General features: G+C 38.7%; 1 protein-coding gene across 4 annotated transcripts in view; it reads left to right on the top strand.

Moving 5' to 3' along the window:
• The window catches only part of LCLAT1 (lysocardiolipin acyltransferase 1), a 128,105-nt gene that overhangs the window by 44,587 nt on the left and 65,295 nt on the right, over positions 1 to 18,223 (top strand). For 3 of the 4 annotated variants that reach the window (XM_065058655.1, XM_065058657.1, XM_065058656.1), the window contains 2 exons: positions 3,098 to 3,296; positions 15,556 to 15,702. In XM_065058655.1, the coding sequence (XP_064914727.1) occupies positions 3,098 to 3,296; positions 15,556 to 15,702 (346 nt within the window). Of the gene's footprint in view, positions 1 to 3,097; positions 3,297 to 11,656; positions 11,805 to 15,555; positions 15,703 to 18,223 lie in introns of those variants that run through there. The other variant, XM_021284829.2, reaches the window with a different exon arrangement.

The raw sequence follows: 18,223 nt of genomic DNA, 5'->3' as shown, positions 1-18,223 counted from the left end.
GAAGAACTAGTAAGCAGGAGAATTTATAAATTATAAACTTTTTAAATGAGTCATCTTATAAACTCTTTCGACTGTGCTCCAGCTATCTAATTAGGAAAATTATTCACTGTCTGGTACATTGTTGCTGACCTTCATTGTTCCCTTACTTAATCCTCTTAGCATTTAGTCCTTGTAGTTGAATTGGAGACAAATTATTTCAGGTGAAATAGAAGAACTTCCCCTAGAAATGAAGTCTTCCTCACTTACACTGCTTCAACTTTATAGCTATAGGAGTCTGGAAATCCATAACAAAGCTCTTTCCTGAATTGTTCCTGAGGAAAGGCGGTATGAATGGGATCTGTCTTTTCGTCTGTTCTCTAAAAACCAAGGGACTTTGTTCCTCTAGGCCTTTAAAGATTTGTTTGACTTTTTCTGAAGCAAAGGGCTATATTGGTGTGCAGAAATACGTATCTTGTGGCATAAAGGAAGATATATCTTTATTATATATCAAATAGTTTCTGCTTTCTCTGTTTTCGTCTTGTGTGTTTTAAAGGAATTTGAGCTGTTTCATCTTTTAAAACTTCTGTCATTTTCATTATTACTAAATGCAAGGACATTAGGAGGGAGGAAATAATTACCAGTAAAGGGAATAGAGGGATTGTTATTTCTTGCCATGATGAAATTTAGCTGAGTACTGATAGCATCACAAAATTGACCCTTTCTGCCAAATTGTCTCCCAGTTTTTCTAAAATTGCAAACTGCCCCAAATCAAATACTGGCTTTTGTTTGGTTAGCTGCCAGGCTTTATAGTTCTGGATTATTACAACTAGTTTGTGATAACTCATGCAGTCTAGAAGTTTGATTTCAGCCCCTACTGGACCTAAACAAAAATAATTTTAATATTTTTTTTGTGAAAATAATTCTGTCTTGTAAGGATAGTGGTGATTTGGGTTCAGGAAAGGGGTCTGAAAAAGATTTTGCACCCAACCTTTTTGAGGCTCATATCTCATCTGTGTTAGTTTTTTGTCCTTACATTACCCCATTCTTAGTCAGGAGAAGCAGGTACTTGGGTTTGTTTCTCCAAACAATAAACTCATGTTGGACCAGTTTGGCTCCAACAGGGAAGCTCTAATCCTGACCTCTGTAGATGTAAGAAACTTCCACCTTCCTCACTCCTCTGTCACACATTATTTCTTTTCTAGCAGAGTCAGTAGTGAGTGGGTCTTAACTTTCAGTATAGTTTGTCTTACACTAGCATTAGGGTGTGTTAAACAGGACATCTGTTCATTATTGTGTTTAGCTAGATGTTAAGTATGTATAAGATTGTTATTAAACTATCAAAAATGTCTGGCTCTCTGTTTTCTGAAAAGATAACTTTGCCATTTTAAGCTGTATGTCCTCTTTTCCTTTTGCAGTGATCCATAGTTACTCCTGATAGCAAACACATTTGCCAGAATAAATGAGCTGAGTTATTAATAGTATTGATATTTGGCCCGTATAATGTTTTTCATTCTGAGATCTCAAGCCACTTGCAATTATGAGAATGACATTCCAGTTTTACAGGTGACTTAAACTGAAAAATTTGTGTTCTTTGAGGTTCTGTGGCACAGAGATGGCAGAAATAAGAACAAAACAGAAAGTTGTTTTACTTCCTAAAGCTCTGTTTAAATCCCCAGTCTTTGCTGTTTTTCTGTATTTTTCTGGAGGAAGTATGGGGAAGAGATGGTAAGGAGGTAATTTGAAGTGCCTCAATTTTTTTCTGTTAAGGCTAATTGTTAAGTTTATTCCTCTGGATGTCCAATCATGTTTTGTGGTTTCTTTTTCTGGGCTAACTGGGTTCAACAGTATCCTGGCCTTGGCCCTAACCTCTAGGTAATATCTGTTGTTTACCTCTCTTTCTTGGGATTTTGTACCTTTCCACTGTATTTCCACCAGGTATTAAAAGGCTGAAAGACACTATCCTACAGTCATCCATGTTTTTGAATTGTTTGCCTGGTCCTAGTCTTTTGTTGTAACTAACCAGCACCCATACCTGCACTCTTGTATGATTTGGGAATGGTTATGGGTCAGAAACTATTTTCAATAGACAATTTGAATGTGGCCACCTTGTTTTGGAGGTTCAGAGACTTCAGTGGTGTGAACATGGCCAGAGCATACATTTGTGCTCTGATGTTATGTGCAACTAGTCTACAGTTAGATGTTTATTGTCCAGCTGCCCAGGTTATGAAACCAGACCCTCTTAAACGTGCTGTGTAGCTCTCACCTGTTTTTTTTCTTTTGATAAACCAGGAATTTGTGGTTTATAACTTGAACCTTCAGAGCCACATGGTGGGTAAAACAAGAAACATGTTTTGTATGTGAACTTCTAACATCAATGGCTTTTCAGGCAAAATGGGGAAAGGTGTTTGCCCAGCCTCTTGTTTGTGTCCTTCCAAGTCTGAGGCTTATTCTGTGATTTGGGATGGAACTTCTGAGATGCCCACGTACCAGTGTTTGGTGGTTGATGCTTTTTGCTAGCTATGGGCTGGAGGTGCAGGCTTCAAGCTAGCACAGTAGAGTTGCACAGACCTAGGTCTATATCGCTGTGTTGTATTCAAACTTGTTTGGGGTGTCTATCAGCTGCTTCTTTTGCCATTATTTTCTAGCCATTTTTGCAGGTGTAAGCCGAGCACATAAACGTTGACCACTGGGACCCAAGCAGAAAGCAAGGCAGCTTCTAATGCCTTCCCAACCCTGACAGTACTGAGCAATAGATTATTTGTGCAACCAGCCAGTCATTAGATTTTACCTACCACGTTTTAATCCATGCTGCTTCCCTTACTCTTATTCCTACATTGATAGTATTCTGGGAAAAACAGGGGAAAAGTAAATTTGATGTTGGACATCATAAGAGTACTTTTTAGGAAGTGCTATTCAATTGTTGTTTCCTTTTCCATTAAACATCTGACTGTTACTGTGGAAAAGCTGTCTGCTTTATTAGAAAACAGCCAGAAGTTTGTTTAGCAGTGATAATGTGAATGAATGAGTGAAGTGATATAATCCAAATTAATTTTTATTGCTAATGGGATGATGCTTTTCTTCTGGGAGTAAAGCCATAATATTGAGATATTATTTCTAGGCCTTGCTGGAGATGGTGTTTGGTGCCAAGGTGGTTGTCACCGGTGATGGATTTGTTCCTGGAGAAAGAAGTGTCATTATCATGAACCACCGCACACGAATGGACTGGATGTTCCTGTGGAACTGCCTGCTGCGATACAGCTACCTCAGACTTGAAAAAATCTGTCTCAAATCCAGTCTCAAAAGCATTCCGGGATTTGGTAGGTCACTGGACCCTTTAATTTGAAAGGAAAATGTGTTTAAATTTTGCCCACTGTACATACCCTATGAAATGACAAAGGTTTTAATTCTGTCTCTGTATGTAAAAAAAAAAAAAAATGTAAAATATGTGGCATATTGAGTGATTGAACCATAAATCTCCTTGAGGATGCCTGGACTACATGCTTAAGTATTGTTTTTTAAAGATACTACATGTGCTGCTGTTGCTTATAGGTAAAAATATTTCTGATTTACATACGGAAAGCATTTTTCAAAATTATGGAAAAAGATTTTATTAATCTTTTCAAAGTCTCTTGCTACACTTTGGTTTTGGTGTTTTGCAATTGCAAAGCTGATGGTTCATTTTAATAACTGTAGTTTTATATTGAACTTTTTTACGCAAATATGCTGTACAGGATATGAAATAATCGGTATGTATAGTGATATAGGTTGGAAAGGGATGTGAGTTGCACATATTCAGTGAAATGGTTTCGGATAGGCCAAAAATTGCCGCACAAATGGTTTCTGAATAAATGAGCAGACTTATCTGATTTAAAAGCATCTCTTTGCATTTTATTTATCTCTTAGATTTATTTGCTGTTTTATACAAAACTAGTTTGGGCAGGATATGCGTCAACTTTATGATGTCGAAAGAGTAACCTTATTTATGGCTCCCTCTTGTCAGGCCATTTATCTGAACAGATAATTTTGGCAGGATTCCATACAGAGAAACTATCATACTGTTGCACTGTTATTGCATTTACTTGCTAGGCCTTCAGTCCTCTTAAGTAAGAACTGCACCTAGGTAACATACTTTTTTCCCTAACAGTCAAATATTAAGGTCAATTTTACTTGACAAAAGGCATCTCTCTTAATGTTACAGGAAATGAGAAAATACGTATGTACCTAATGTTTTATCGTCACAGTACAGCAGAGATGTTTTGAAATCTTTGAATCAACTGCAAATGCAACTTTTTAAAGCAATGATGGAAGATGTAATCAGGAGTATAGTCTGGAAGGTTCATATGTTTATCTCTTCAAAAGTAGCATATCTATCTATCTATCTATCTGTATTTTAGCAAAACGTTTTATGTATGCTTGTTAATGCCTTTAATAAAATTGGAAGGTCAAGCTTCAGGAGCTTGGATGCTGTCATCCTTAGCAAAGTTTAGTTCCTGAAAGGGTGTCAGGAATTGCTTAGGGTTTCCCCTCAAATTCTCAATTCTTTGCAGAAACTGAGCACATCTAATAGATTTGATGAGTAGTCTCAAGCAGGTGGAGCTGTGGCTGTAGCAGATGACAATGCCATCTTGGTTCATAGTCTGACGCAGTAGCTGAACCTACTAATTAAATTCTGGGCTCATGCTCCACTTTGGGGGCTGTGATGGTGGAGGTGGCACAGGCAGAAGTTTACTCCTGGTGTTTGTGTTACAGGATGACAATTCCTGGCAGTAGATTGGGAGCCTGGATCTGTAGTGCTATTAACCACTATTTATGTGTCAGGTCCCTAAGCACCCTCTGCAATGTATGGGCTTTGAGTACATTGATTGCAATGTTGTGAATTTTTAGCTTATTTTTTAGTAGACTGTTATTAGTCACAGGAGAGGAATCCAGCTAAAGTGTGTCCTTCACTCGAGCCATAAATCGATAGTCTAAAATCATAAATGTTCAGCTTCTATTCTACCATAGTATATCTGAAAGGAGGCCTTAGACATATGCATCTCTCTGTTCAGTTGGTTTGTGTTTTGAGTGGCAGATTCTTGCAACAATAAAGTATTCTGTATAGACACATAATTAGGGGAGAATTGGAAAGTGAAATCTCGGATTAAATTAAGATTGTCGGAAGAGATTTAATAATGAATCTACATGAAGTCTGCTGGTGCCGTGATACAGCAGAAGATGGTGCCCAAAGTGGACAACCTTCAGTCTCATCAGTAAGAGCAGAATTTTTCCTGCTTGTCTCTAATGGCCCCCCCTGTGTTATGTGATAGAGTTTTCATAAGTGTTTGTCAGTTTTTGTTGTTGTTAAATTGTGTCTGGTGATTTCAGGTTAAAGCGTTCTTTGTTTTATAAGCTTGTAAAGGCAAGAAGATAACTTGGAAATCAACTGGACAGTTTCAGTGGACTGCAGCTATAGTTGATACTTTAGATCTTAATCATTTAGGTTATAACTGTGGAAACTGAAACAGCTACTTTCATCATGTCTTTCAGTTTCATCTTTTCATATAATGACATGAATTAGTTGTACATAGTCAAAAGTACAGGGTTATGGAAGTGTTGATATATTGTCTAAATGTAACTTTTAATAAATCATTACCTAGTGGTAATTTTGCCTTGAGCTTGAGAAATATTTGAATGAATATACGGTATTGCTTTCAGCACATTTTTTCTGATCTTTCAAAAGACTTTTTTACAAGCATTTAATTTAAAATTATGTGTAAGATAAGGATTATAATACAACCCTTTAATTTCCATGTCACTGAAAACCTTGTGAGTATTAAGCATTGCACCTTTGTTAGAAGTATTACCCCAGTTCGGGTGTAAAAATAGGCCCATGAGAGATTATACCAATCCCAGTGGTATAAATGAGTGAAGGGCAAAGCTTGGAATGCAAATAACTCCCGAGACCTTGTTGCCCACTTTGTAGGTTAAAAGTATAAAGCTATCAGGTTTAATAAGTCTGTATTACAAGTAGGCAGTTATTTTTTAGTTCATTATAATTAAAATCAGAGGAGTTAGTATTTCAAGGCGAAGCATTGAGTCACTTACCTACTTCTTAAGTTATTAAGTCTTTGCATTCCAATATATGAAAAAACTATGAATCAGTTAAAGGTGAGCCTTAAAAAATAGCCCAAAGAAAAACAGACAGTCCCTTCTTCCTGGAACCGTAGCTTTGGCTTGATAAATTGTCTGCAGTAAAGTTTTCAAAACAAGAGGTATTACATTTCAGTAATCTCAATTTCAGACACATTCTTGCAGCGTTTCAGTACAACTTGCCAAAGTCGGCGTCTCGCGGGAGCGCTGCTCTGCCCTGGGCTGTTGCTGCAGTTTCTCATCTGACATCATCAGAAACTACTGACACATTCTGCAGTGTCAGTGTTCAAGGAGAATTTCTAATGGCATTGACAGTTTCCTGCGTAGTCTGACAAGACAGGGCTTCTCTACAGTACTTGTAATAGATACGTGCATTTTATATTCTCACCTCTTCTCGATTAATAAGGAACAGCATCCGAAGTGATACAGGTTACAGTGCAGTTGTGTTCAGCACACACTGTGGGATGCAAGCTGTTTGAGTAGGTACCAAGGAACATACACAGTAACATCAGATGACCAGATAATCACTAGAAGTTAGTTGCATACTTTTGATTTTTCTTTTTTAACGTAATAGCTTCATTCGTAAAACCTTTGTTGTGATATGAAGCAGTAAGACTTCACTGGAAATAGAGATGTGTTTTAATGATGGACAATTTGTGTGTGTTTTGTTTTAAACAGGATTTTAGTTGTTGGTGGGCTTGCAGTATTATTTGTGTTTTAGTGCCTTGACATCTACATGGAAAATAAATTAAAATTCGGGTTTAATTTGAGGACTGTCAGATAAATTGATGGAAAAATTAGAGGGCGTAACCAAAGGAGCTAGTGCCAGTGCATGGGTGCTGCTTGAGATAATGTTCACCTTGGTTTTGCTTCATGCAGACAGAAAAGATAAATAACACAGTAGTTCAGTGTACAAATGTAAAGCATGCAGGTGCTACAGGCACCATTGGTGGACATATTTTGAAGACTTAACATTTTTAAGAAGGCTCACTGGGGCTGCTAAAGCAGGGAATTACAGCTGGGGTGGACTGGGACAGGAACAGGTTAGGAAAGGACAAGGGGATAAAGGAAAAAGGAGAATAAGCAAAGCGGACAAAGCTGGAATAGTTAGGAGCAAAGATAACCAGGTAACTATCCAGACCTTCACCTCTGTATTCAAGTTATTTTGTAGCTAGCATTGCTCTTGAAGAGACTGAAAGATGTAGGAGCTTTAGTTGTTGTTCTTCACTTCTCCGCTCACTCGCGTGTTGTGGCTCTCAAAGGCTCAAGTTAGGTTTAGCCCTTGTTGTGTTAAGTGCCAGGGGAAAATACAAAAAAGGACTTATGCTCTATTTCAGCACTGGGCTGAGCCCCACCAATCTTTTACTGCACGTCAGTTGATCCATTATATCTGCCCATGTGTACGCGCTTCGCCTGAAGCAAATGCAAAGTAATTTGAGTCATCTTAGTTTTCAACGAAGCAGGGCAAACCAACTCACATTATCCTGCCTTTGCCACGGGCTAAGAGCACGCACACCGACAGCTATGATGGATCAGCTACCGTGAAGTAAAATATTGGTGTCACTAAGCCTAGAAAATTTTAGCACTTAACTCAATTGGAGTAGAGTTAAAGCAGCGCTGGGGGAATCTGTACACATTTATATTGGCATGGAAGCATTTCTGCTGCCACAGCTGCTTCTGTAGGTAGGGATATAAATACTTAGGCATAAAGTGTCTTTGTTCAGACTATAGCTGGATTTGCATTAAAATTCTTATCAATAGAGCATATTGGCTTAAAAATGTGAAAGTGTAACCTACTGAACTTTCTAATATAGCTCATGTCTCAAGTGTCTTTGTTATGTTAAAATACGCTGAAATGAGTTTTGAAGAGCTGTGACATTTTTTCTTCCAGCAATTCAATTATGATCTGCCAGACTTAATTACCTTAGAGTTGTTATCCTACGTGATTTTCAAAGTAGACGCTGAAAAGTATGCTCTCTAATGGAAAGCACAATTGTTATTCTAATGGTTGTTCATGGTGAAGACAGATATACAAGACTACCTTGAAGAAGTTGTAAGTTTGTTGGAAGGATTATACTTGAAAGCAAAAATGCAGCTTAATTTGCCTATATTTCTACGTAGTGTTTTGTGGCATTTGTTGGTTGGTTGGGTTTTTGTTGTTATTTTTGTTTGGTTGGTTGGTTTGGTTTTTGTTTTGTTTTTAGTGCAGAAAAAATATTTAGGTGCCCATTTCCCAGCTGGTTCTTGCCTTTGTTAGACAGTCCAGGAAAGAAATAACAGGAATATTTTTGGATGAATACCACAGAAGTTTTCCCAACTCTTTTTGGGGGGAGAAAATACTAGATTATATTCCATTTAAACTTTCCTTATCCTTTCTGTATAATAAGGACTCCAGCCTCTCTGTGTCCCCTTTGCCTCTCCAAAACACACATCAGTGAGTCTGAGAGTACGGGGCAAGAAACCCCCACCTGCATGGGAGCACAGTGCAGAGATGCAGCCAGCAACATTAATTAGGTCCTGTTCTGACGCCTTGTTAATCGGCTGGTCTTTCCTTTCATGGTGCTTCCACAAGGAAACGTAGCAGCTGAAGAGGATGCAGGCCATCCGAAAAGGTATCGAGTTGTAACATCTCCCACCATTTCTGACTTCTAGTAAAGACAACACATCCACAGGAGACACTGGCACTCACCCTACCCTTTTCAGGTGCATTTCGTTAGGTCTTTTCACTTCCCCATGGTCTAACTTTTCTTTGGAGATTCTGGAATGAATTGGGACTTTTCCTCCAGATATGTATTGAGCAAGACTCATCTTTTTTAATGCTTGGCTTTTCATGTACTGTTTCACTGTATTGATGTATTTTTAAAGCGCATTAGAAAAAGCAACTTTCCAGCCATCCTAGAGGTTTAAGCCTTTGCTTTAGTTTGCTCTAGTTTTGAGGAATGTTATGTTATTCTGGTTTTACACTCTTTATCAAATAAAATTTGAGCTGTTGTTTTAAGATAATTATTGTAACTGAATAGGTTTCATGTTCTTTAATGGCATTGTAGCACAAAGATTTCGTGTAAGTGGCAGTAATACAATGGAAGAGTTAATAATCTGATTGTCCATATTCTATGAAAATGGCATAATTTAGGAAAAAGACTGAATATTTAAGTATGAAATTTCCAAATAGCATATTTCTGGTCCATGACTAAGGGATTGGATATTGAAGAGTACTTTCCAAGAGCGTAGTGTAGCTCTGACTGGATATATCCTACTACTACTGCCGTGACTTTTCCCTACATACTTCCACTTTTTTTGGTGTGTGTATTGTCTGAGAGACCAGTTCTTTAATGGAATATCCTTTCTAGAGGTTTCACAGCTCAGACATCGGCCACTGTATCTGGTTGGCTTTTTGGCAACTTTGTTATTGCCCTGACAAGTAAATCTAGTGCTGCAAACATTGTTTGAAGAAGCTTCTAATTGTATCATAAATAATTAATAAGCTAAAGCAAAGGTTTCTACTGGCATATATTGTATTCTCCCACCAGAGAATTAAGCAGGGCAAAGGAAATGTAGAAAGTGTTAACATTTGAATGTAACTTAAATAGAAAATTTATAATATTTCGGTGTTGAAACAAATGCATGAGAACTATGGGGAAATCAGAGGTAAAACTGATCAGAGCAAACTGATCAGCATATTTTTCTTTTTGTTAGTTACCTTAACATTCCATTTCTAACATCGCTGTTTGTCCACTGAAGATGTTTTAGTAAGAAAAAATGTTTAGCTTTCACATACATTGGAAGAGATGATATGCCGTCCAAGTAAAAAGTGGACTATATAGTATATACATGGATGAAACATATATATAGTCTAACAGAAACTGAACATGAACATAAAAATTAAAAACAGATGTTAAATAATGTTAGGATATGGCAAGGCAATAGCGAAAGCTAAGCAGTGTTAAATAGACACCTTACAAATAGATTGAAACAAATTAAACAAACTGAAACAGATGTTTCACTATAAAATGGGGAGTGTTACTGTGAATCTATATTTGTCAATTTTATCTCTTAGCTACTTTTGTAATTTGCTCAAATAATTCACCAAATCAGATGGTAGTTGTTCAATTAATTCTACTCCTATTAACTACATTATTGAAAATAAGCATAATTTGAAAAAAAACTTGCCAGGAGTAGGTATTGTGCATTACAAGATTATTTTAAGAAACATTTTTTCTTTATTTTCCTAGTTTGTGTACTCAAACCATTACATTTAAAAAGTCTCTTAATTCCTTTCAGATTCTTAGACATAAGAATAGCTTTAAAGAACAGTAAAATGGCTGACTATGATTGAATTTGCAGAAATCTGTTTAGCAGTCTATACCGATAAAAACTTAAGGGTCTATTCACAGTAACTTTAAGCCCAGGCTTCCTCTGTGATTTTCTGTGTACTAACCTTTTCTTAATACCTACTTATCATTAAGAATTGCGTGGTTGTTGCTTTGTAGATATTTTGTGCAGCAAAACACTTGGAATAATGAACTGTTAATGAACCAAATTATTTGTATACAGTGGGATCATGCGCTCATTGTTGCCTCAAAAGCTCCGATCAGGACGAGATCCCTGCTGAATACAGACACACTAAATAATGCTTTTATTTTAGACCAAGGGAATTTTTGATATGAAAAAACAGTGAATAATGTAGTGGAAGAAAAGAAGGAAGATGAATTAATATAATACGTAAGTCCCACAGTTAGTCCTTCTACTTTCATACTTGTTTCTATAGTTTTGAATCATTTATTGAATTTGTATTTTGAGCTGTTTGGTTGCATTACTGTAGGAAATACATAGATACCATTTTATTGATATATGTATGTTTGCTTTCAATATCAGCCATGATATTCCTCCTACAGAGATATGATGGTTTTTGAGGTATCTAATTTCTGAGATGCTACTGAAAATGTACATAAAATTGTGATACGGAACCAAAGACTTTTTTTTTTTCCCACAACTCACCTCTTTCTCTCTTTTGTTCATTGCCACCTCCATCCCTACTATCTACTTACTCCAAAATTACCTTTGCAATGAGAACACGTTTAAGAAATTCCAGCTTCAAGTGTTGTTTTCTTTTAAAGATTTTAGGGTGGGGAAAATAGAACTGCAGGGTCCTAGGATTTAAAAATCTTTATGCTTGCAACTAGCATTTTTAATACAATGCTGTGAATTCTCAACCTGCATAAGCTATAATTTGCTTTATCCCCAAGGCAGTAAGGAAATTCTTATGTAAAGCATGTTTCTGTAGCTCAATAGCAGGCTTTGCTTGTTGTGCGAGTGTATTTTTTATTCTGTGTAGAATTATGTCCTGATAAAGCCTTGTTGAAGTGTGGAATACATACCGTTAGCGTGTATGTGTTACTTTGAAGCTGCCTTTTTTTATTTTTCAGCTCCAAAAAGTTGATTTAAAGGTCAGTGTGACTAGCTACTCTACCTAGTAGGTTTTCACACTGCTGTTTTGCAATTTTGAACAAGAGCTGTGCAGCATGATGCTTTTTGTGTGCTTTTGCAGGCCATGTTAGTTTTCAGAAACTTTGTCTTTTACAAGAAGACTGCTTTAGCAAATAAGTTGAATAACGTTGCTATGACTTCTTGACCTTCACTGTTTCTCTGCTGTGTTTTTACAACTGATGATTTCTCAAGAATCTGCAAATCAAAAGGTAATCATTTTCCCCCAGTCCAGCAAATGCTGCCTCTGCTAGGAAAATTCTTGTTGCCTGGGAGCTTTTAGATGACCAAAAACATTGTACAAACGAACAAAATATATTTACTTTTCTTGAACAATATGTTGACCTAAACTTAACAATAATTAACTGAACAGCGTGTCTCACTGCAGGTTGCTCATGAGATAGTATTAATAGTTATTAATGAATTTTACTGCTTAGCAAAACCTTTCATTTTGCCCATTGCTTTACTGAATTCCTCTTGTTTCTCTGTGCATTCCCATTTGGATCCCACGTTATGTCTCAGCCTTTTTATGTGGTGTTTATCCAGCAGCACAATGCAGACACCCTGTGGAATGGAAATCAAAGCGAGAGCTGCTTTCTCACCTGTGCTGTGTTTCTTCTGCTGCTTGAATCTGGTGGGACAGTGAGACATGCAAACAGGTGTTCCTCCCCAACAGTGCATTGACCAGGGTTTTGATTCAAGGCAGTAATTCATATTTTTGTTGCCTTTCACTGGAGGCCATAAAACTGAGCAAATGTGGAAGATTCTTCCACTTTCCTAGATGGTGAAATGGTTTGGCACAGTGTGCTGTGCAGGGGTAAGCAGGGAGGAAAACCTGGGCCCTTGGCTATCGGTCATCTGACTGTTAGGCAAACTGTTCTTATTTGAACAGTCAGGACTGTTTTATCTAATTAGATGTTCACTTAAAGATAGAAATATTCTTCCAGAGCACTGGATGTTATCTATTAGAGAGGTTAGAAAATCAAGCCTCCTGTTCATTTAAAAACTGGATGCCTCCCAACTCCCCTCTCTTTATTCCTCTTCTCTGACACTCTGCTGTCATTACATTACTGCCTCTGTTTAATTTTTCATAGCCTGTGTATAACCCCACCACTTAAGACAGGAATGGGAGACCACTGCATTACGTCCTCTGCTTTAAGGCAGTTTAGTCAGGTAAAATACGAGTCACCCAAGCAGCAGCAGCATTCTGAGTACCTAAAGGTGTTTGTAATTCGATGCTAAAGAATAATTGAAGTATAATTTAAAGCCTTGTGCTGCATGAAGAAAGGTAAGGGAAAGAGGGTGGGATCTGGCAGTGAGATTTTTTTCCCATACTTTGTCCCTGTTATGGACCAAGATCACTCTTCCTAAGGAGCTGCTGACCTGGGAAAGTATCACCAGGCTTCCCAAGTGAGCATTTATTTTGCTTCTCATTTCCCTTCTTTCTGCCTGTGAACTCTGCTGAAGTGGGAACACAAGGACTGAATAGTTTAGGCCTGATGTGTGATTACCACACAATAAAATGGTTTAGCACAGTACAGATTTTGCAAAAACTGATTTAAACGTAGTGTTTAGGGTACATAAAACATACAAAAGATCTGGACTGAAAGGTAAGAATGTTTGGAAAACACCAAAACCATGGCACAAATTTTCTAGGCTCTCTGTATTTTTACTATGTGCCATGGAGCATCTACATCCTCAGAGTTGTAAGTGATATGGTACAAGGCATCTCTGCTTCTGCTTAGAGGGCTTTTCTTCTTTGCTGTGCCCATTTTTAGGAGTTGGATTTCAGATGAGGTATCATAGAATATCTCACTCGGGAAGGGACCCATAGGAATCATCAAGTCCCAACTCCCTTCTCCTTGCAGAACTACCTAAAATTAACCATATGACTAAGAGCATTGTCCAAACACTGCTTGAACTCTGAGAGGCTCGGAGCTGTGACCACTGCCCTGGGAAGCCTGTTAGAGGACTGACCACCCCTTTTCCTAATTTCCAGTCTGAACTTCCCCTGATACAGCTTCATTCCATTTCCATGTATCTTCTAGAGGGACTGAATGCTTTGGCACCATTTGGTATTTGCCAATATTTAGTATTAAAAGACATCCTCTTAATATAAACCAATGAAAAGTCTGAAAATGAAGCCTCAATTAGTTTGATTTAAAATAATGGTTTTGCACCATTGTAGTGAAATGTATTGTAGCAGTAAGAAATGATTCAATGCCAGAACAACACATGGTTAAATTAAGTAAGTTACTTTAAAATTGACCTTTGTTTTTTCCTGCAAATGATTCACTTAAATTTGGATAGCCTCTATTAATAAAGGCTTATTGATACTTCTTGACACTGCAGATGTGGGAATGTCATTAGTGCATAGAAGCACATAAAACGTTGTGGTCAAATTTTAGTTTTGTTTACAGAGGCTTTTTAACAAGTACAGTGTGCAAATTTGAATAGATTTGCGAGACTGCATTCTGGCCATGTTTTTTCTTCTTGATTCCTAAAAGCATTTCCGGTGTTCTGTTGTCTGGTTATCATTCATTATCTGAGACTCAATAGGTTCTTATTGCAGAAGGTATCTTATGCATTTTCCCTACGTGTAGTTGATTTAAAAATAAAAAGTATCTCCGCCACAATGCAGGTTACAAATCTTTAATGACAAAATTGACATTCCTGTCCAATGGAGAAGAGATTATACAGCTTGGCTAATAGATTATCGAGCCTGACTGACTTATGACGTTGATTTAAAAATTGGTGGCTTGAATAAGTGACTTTCTAGCATACATCCCTTCTAAGATACTGCCACGGACAGAATAGAATCCCCATAAAGAGGAGCTCAAAGTGCAACCATAACATGCTGTAAGTCATCAGCAAAGGAAAAACAGACTTTGAGAACTGTGGTGAGCAAAGAGGAGAATGGAAAGCTGTGATGTTTTTTCTCTTTGATGTGGAGTGTCTATCTGCAGGTTTTCTGACGAGACACAAGCGAGCCGAGCACAGTGGTAAGCCAATGTCGCGCTTCTCTGAGCCCCTGTTTAAGAACGGAGCATCAGGGGCTGGAGCCCTGACTTTTTTTTTCTGTCCTGCTGTCTGAACTAGTGGACACAACTTGTAATATTATGTGATAGATGGTAGACTAAACTGTGCCCAAAAAAGCCAAGAATGTTTATTGAAGATAATGGCGTGTGACCCCTGAGGAGCTCAGCAGCAGTTTCATTTATTTAAGCTGCATTACATTGTCAATTTGATATCAGGCTGTAAGTCTTCACAGTTGTCTTGTGTATTAATAGAAACAAATGGATATACATCAAATTTTTATGTAATTAACTGTAAGGAACAAAGTTTTGTTTTCTTCCATTAGTGATTAAAATTATAAGAAGGTGTATGTAATGAAGCCGTCCAACCCTTAGCCCAGCATTTCTGAGCCCATCTCTAAACCATGTCCCTAAGTGCCACATCTACATGTCTTTTCAATACCCCCAGGGACAGTGACTCCACCACTTCCCTGGGCAGCCTGTTCCAGTGCCTGACAACCCTTTCTGTGAAGAAATTTTTCCTAATATCCAAGCTGAGCCCCCGCTGGTGCAAACATTTCCTCTTGTCCTGTCACTTGCTACTTGGGAGAAGAGGCCAACACCCTCCATGCTACAACCTCCTTTCATGACAGCACTGACCCTGTTCTTGTTCTCTGGAAAGCTTTTCTTACTCTGGTACCTTGAGTTTTGCAAAACCGTAGCCATTCAAAATTGATTTAGTTTTATTTATTTAGATTGTGCATTCTTTTGCTTCCTATCCAAAACTCCTTTTACAAGGTAACTAAGTCCTCTTAATCAGAGGTGAGAACAGTTGGACAACAAATAAAATGTTGTGTCTAACACAATTTATAAAATATATCGGAATAACAGACACTGTGGAAATAACAGAGTGAAGCATTACTAAAGGTGTATTTTTTTTAAACTCTAGGCTGGGCGATGCAGGTTGCTGCCTTTGTTTTCATTCAGAGAAAGTGGGAAGATGACAAGAGTCACTTTGAAAAAATGCTGGATTATTTCTGTGACATTCACGAACCACTACAACTCCTCATCTTTCCGGAAGGAACTGATCTCACAGGTAGGCTGCGTTTGTCATCATCTTGTGGAATGTTCAAAGTGGAAATTCTTTGTTGCTTATGGGAATAGTTAAAACAAGTCGAGGGCAGGAGCAAGATTGGGTTCTCATGGACAGTAGAAATGATCATGTGTGCTGATTGATTTGAGAGGCACAAATGTAGTTCCACTGGGAGGCTTTGCTAGTCTTCCTGAAATAGCTGTTACATTTCAACGTATGCGATGATTGAAATGGCTTTATATTGGCCAGTGCTGTAAGTACATTGCATAGCTGAAGTAGGTTTCAAGACCTGGAATAGATTACTTGCAAATGTTCCCTTTGTACATATTCCTTGGGCAAACAGTGCAATACCACTTCACACGTATGGAAGAGTGATGAACGAGGAGAACTAATGATTCTATTAGATTTCTTGGCTAATGTTTTAAGAGGAGAAATGGAGATACTTGTTCTTAGCCCATGTAAGCAGCCTCTGTAAGAAAAATATCTCCCTAAAACAAATGTTAACATAATCATGAGTAAATTCAATGTGTTTGATCCTATACTATTAATTCTTAATAAAATATCTACCTTAATACAGGTATCTTAGGGTATCAGTAACAAGCTGCTAACCAGTGTTGAAGACAATTCAATTGCCAACAAAAGAAAACATTGTATGAATGATCTGTGGTGGTTCATGCCTGCAGAATGATTTGATAAGCATTATCTTTAAACAGAAAAATCAATTACAATTAAACTTCTACCTTTTAGCTTATTTAAAAGATTTTTACTATACTTTTTGCTGCAGATATTCTTAAATAATATTTTATTGTAATGCCAGATCAGTAAATACTAGACACGGTATAAAAATAACATAGACTGCTATTTTTTTCTATATTCCCAATATCTTTAAAAATATGTATAATATTTAGATGCTATCACACTGTAGGGAATTATCATCACTTGATCAGCCTAGCTAAAAGAGGATAAATTCATCTTGGACAGCTTCACGTGGTATCTCTTGTTGATAGAGAAGCATAGAATAATTCTGGTTGGAAGAGACTCTCAAGATCATTGAGTCCAACCATAACCTAACACTGGCACTAAACCATGTCCCTGAGAACCCCATCCTTTAAACACCTCCAGAGATGGTGACTCCACCACTGCCCTGGACAGCCTGTTCCAGTGCCTGACAATCCTTTCCAGGAAGAAATTTTTACTAATATCCAGTCTGAGCCTCCCTTGGTACAACTCCAGGCCATTTCCTCTTGTCCTATCACTTCTTACTTGGGAGAAGAGCTCAACACCCTCCATGCTACAACCTCCTTTCAGGTAGTTGCAGACAGTGATAAGGTCTCCCCTCAGCCTCCTTTTCTCCAGGCTGAACAGCCCCAGCTCCCTCAGCCACTCCTCATCAGACTTGTGCTCCAGACCCCTCACCAGCTTCATTGCCCTTCTCTGAACTCTCTCCAGCACCTCAATGTCTTTCCTGTAGTGAGGGGCACAAAACTGAACACAGGGTTCAAGTTGTGACCTCAGCAGTGCTGAGAACAGGGGGACAATCGCTGCCCTAGTCCTGCTGATCACACTAGTCCTGATACAAGCCAGGATACTGTTGGCCATTTTGGCCACCTGGGCACACTGCTGGCTCATGTTCAGCTGCTGTCAGTCAACACCCCCAGATCCCTTTCTGCCAGGCAGCTTTCCAGCCACTCTTCCCTGAGCCTGCAGCACTGCCTGGGGTTGTTGTGACCCAAGTGCAGTACGTGGCACTTGGCCTTGTTGAACCTCATACAACTGGACCCAGCCCAACGATCCAGACGGTCCAGATCTCTCTGTATGGCCTTCCTACCCTCCAGCAGATAAACAATCCCACCCAACCTGGTGTAATCTGGCAAGTTTCTGAGGGTGCATGCAATCCCCTCATCTGGAACAGTGATAAAGAGAATAAACAGAACTGGCCTCAATACTGAACCCTGGGAAACACCACTCGTGACCGGCCACCAACTGGATTTGGCTCTGTTCACCACAACTCTTTGGGCCCGGCCATCCAGCCAGTTCTTGATCCATCGGAGAGTGCAGCCATCCAGGTCATGAGCTGCCAGCTTCTCCGGGAGAACGCTGTGGGATAGGGTGTCAGAGTCTAAGTACACACCATCCACAGGCTTTCCCTCGTCTACGAGGTGGGTCACCTTGTCGTAGAAGGAGATCAGGTTGGTCAAGCAAGACCTGCCTTTCATAAACCCGTGTTGGCTGGGCCTGATGGCTTGTTTGCCTTGTATGTGCTGTGCGATGGCACTCAGGATGATCTGCTCCATGACCTTGACTGGCACAGGGGTCAGACTGACTGGCCTGTAATTCCCCGGATCCTCCTTCCAGCCCTTGTTGTAGATGGGCATCACACAGGGATTGCTGATAGATAATGGAAAGTGGCATAGTGATCACCTTCATCAGCTCCCTCAGCACCCTTGGATGTATCCCATCTGACACCATAGAATTGTGGGTGTTTAAGTGGTGTGTCAGGTTGCTAACCACTTCCCCTTGAATT

Source organism: Columba livia, chromosome 3 (assembly GCF_036013475.1).
Source record: "Columba livia isolate bColLiv1 breed racing homer chromosome 3, bColLiv1.pat.W.v2, whole genome shotgun sequence".
Classification (NCBI taxonomy): Eukaryota; Metazoa; Chordata; class Aves; order Columbiformes; family Columbidae; genus Columba; species Columba livia.
Note: the sequence above shows the minus strand (reverse complement) of the source record. Positions and strands in the feature narration are given on the sequence as shown.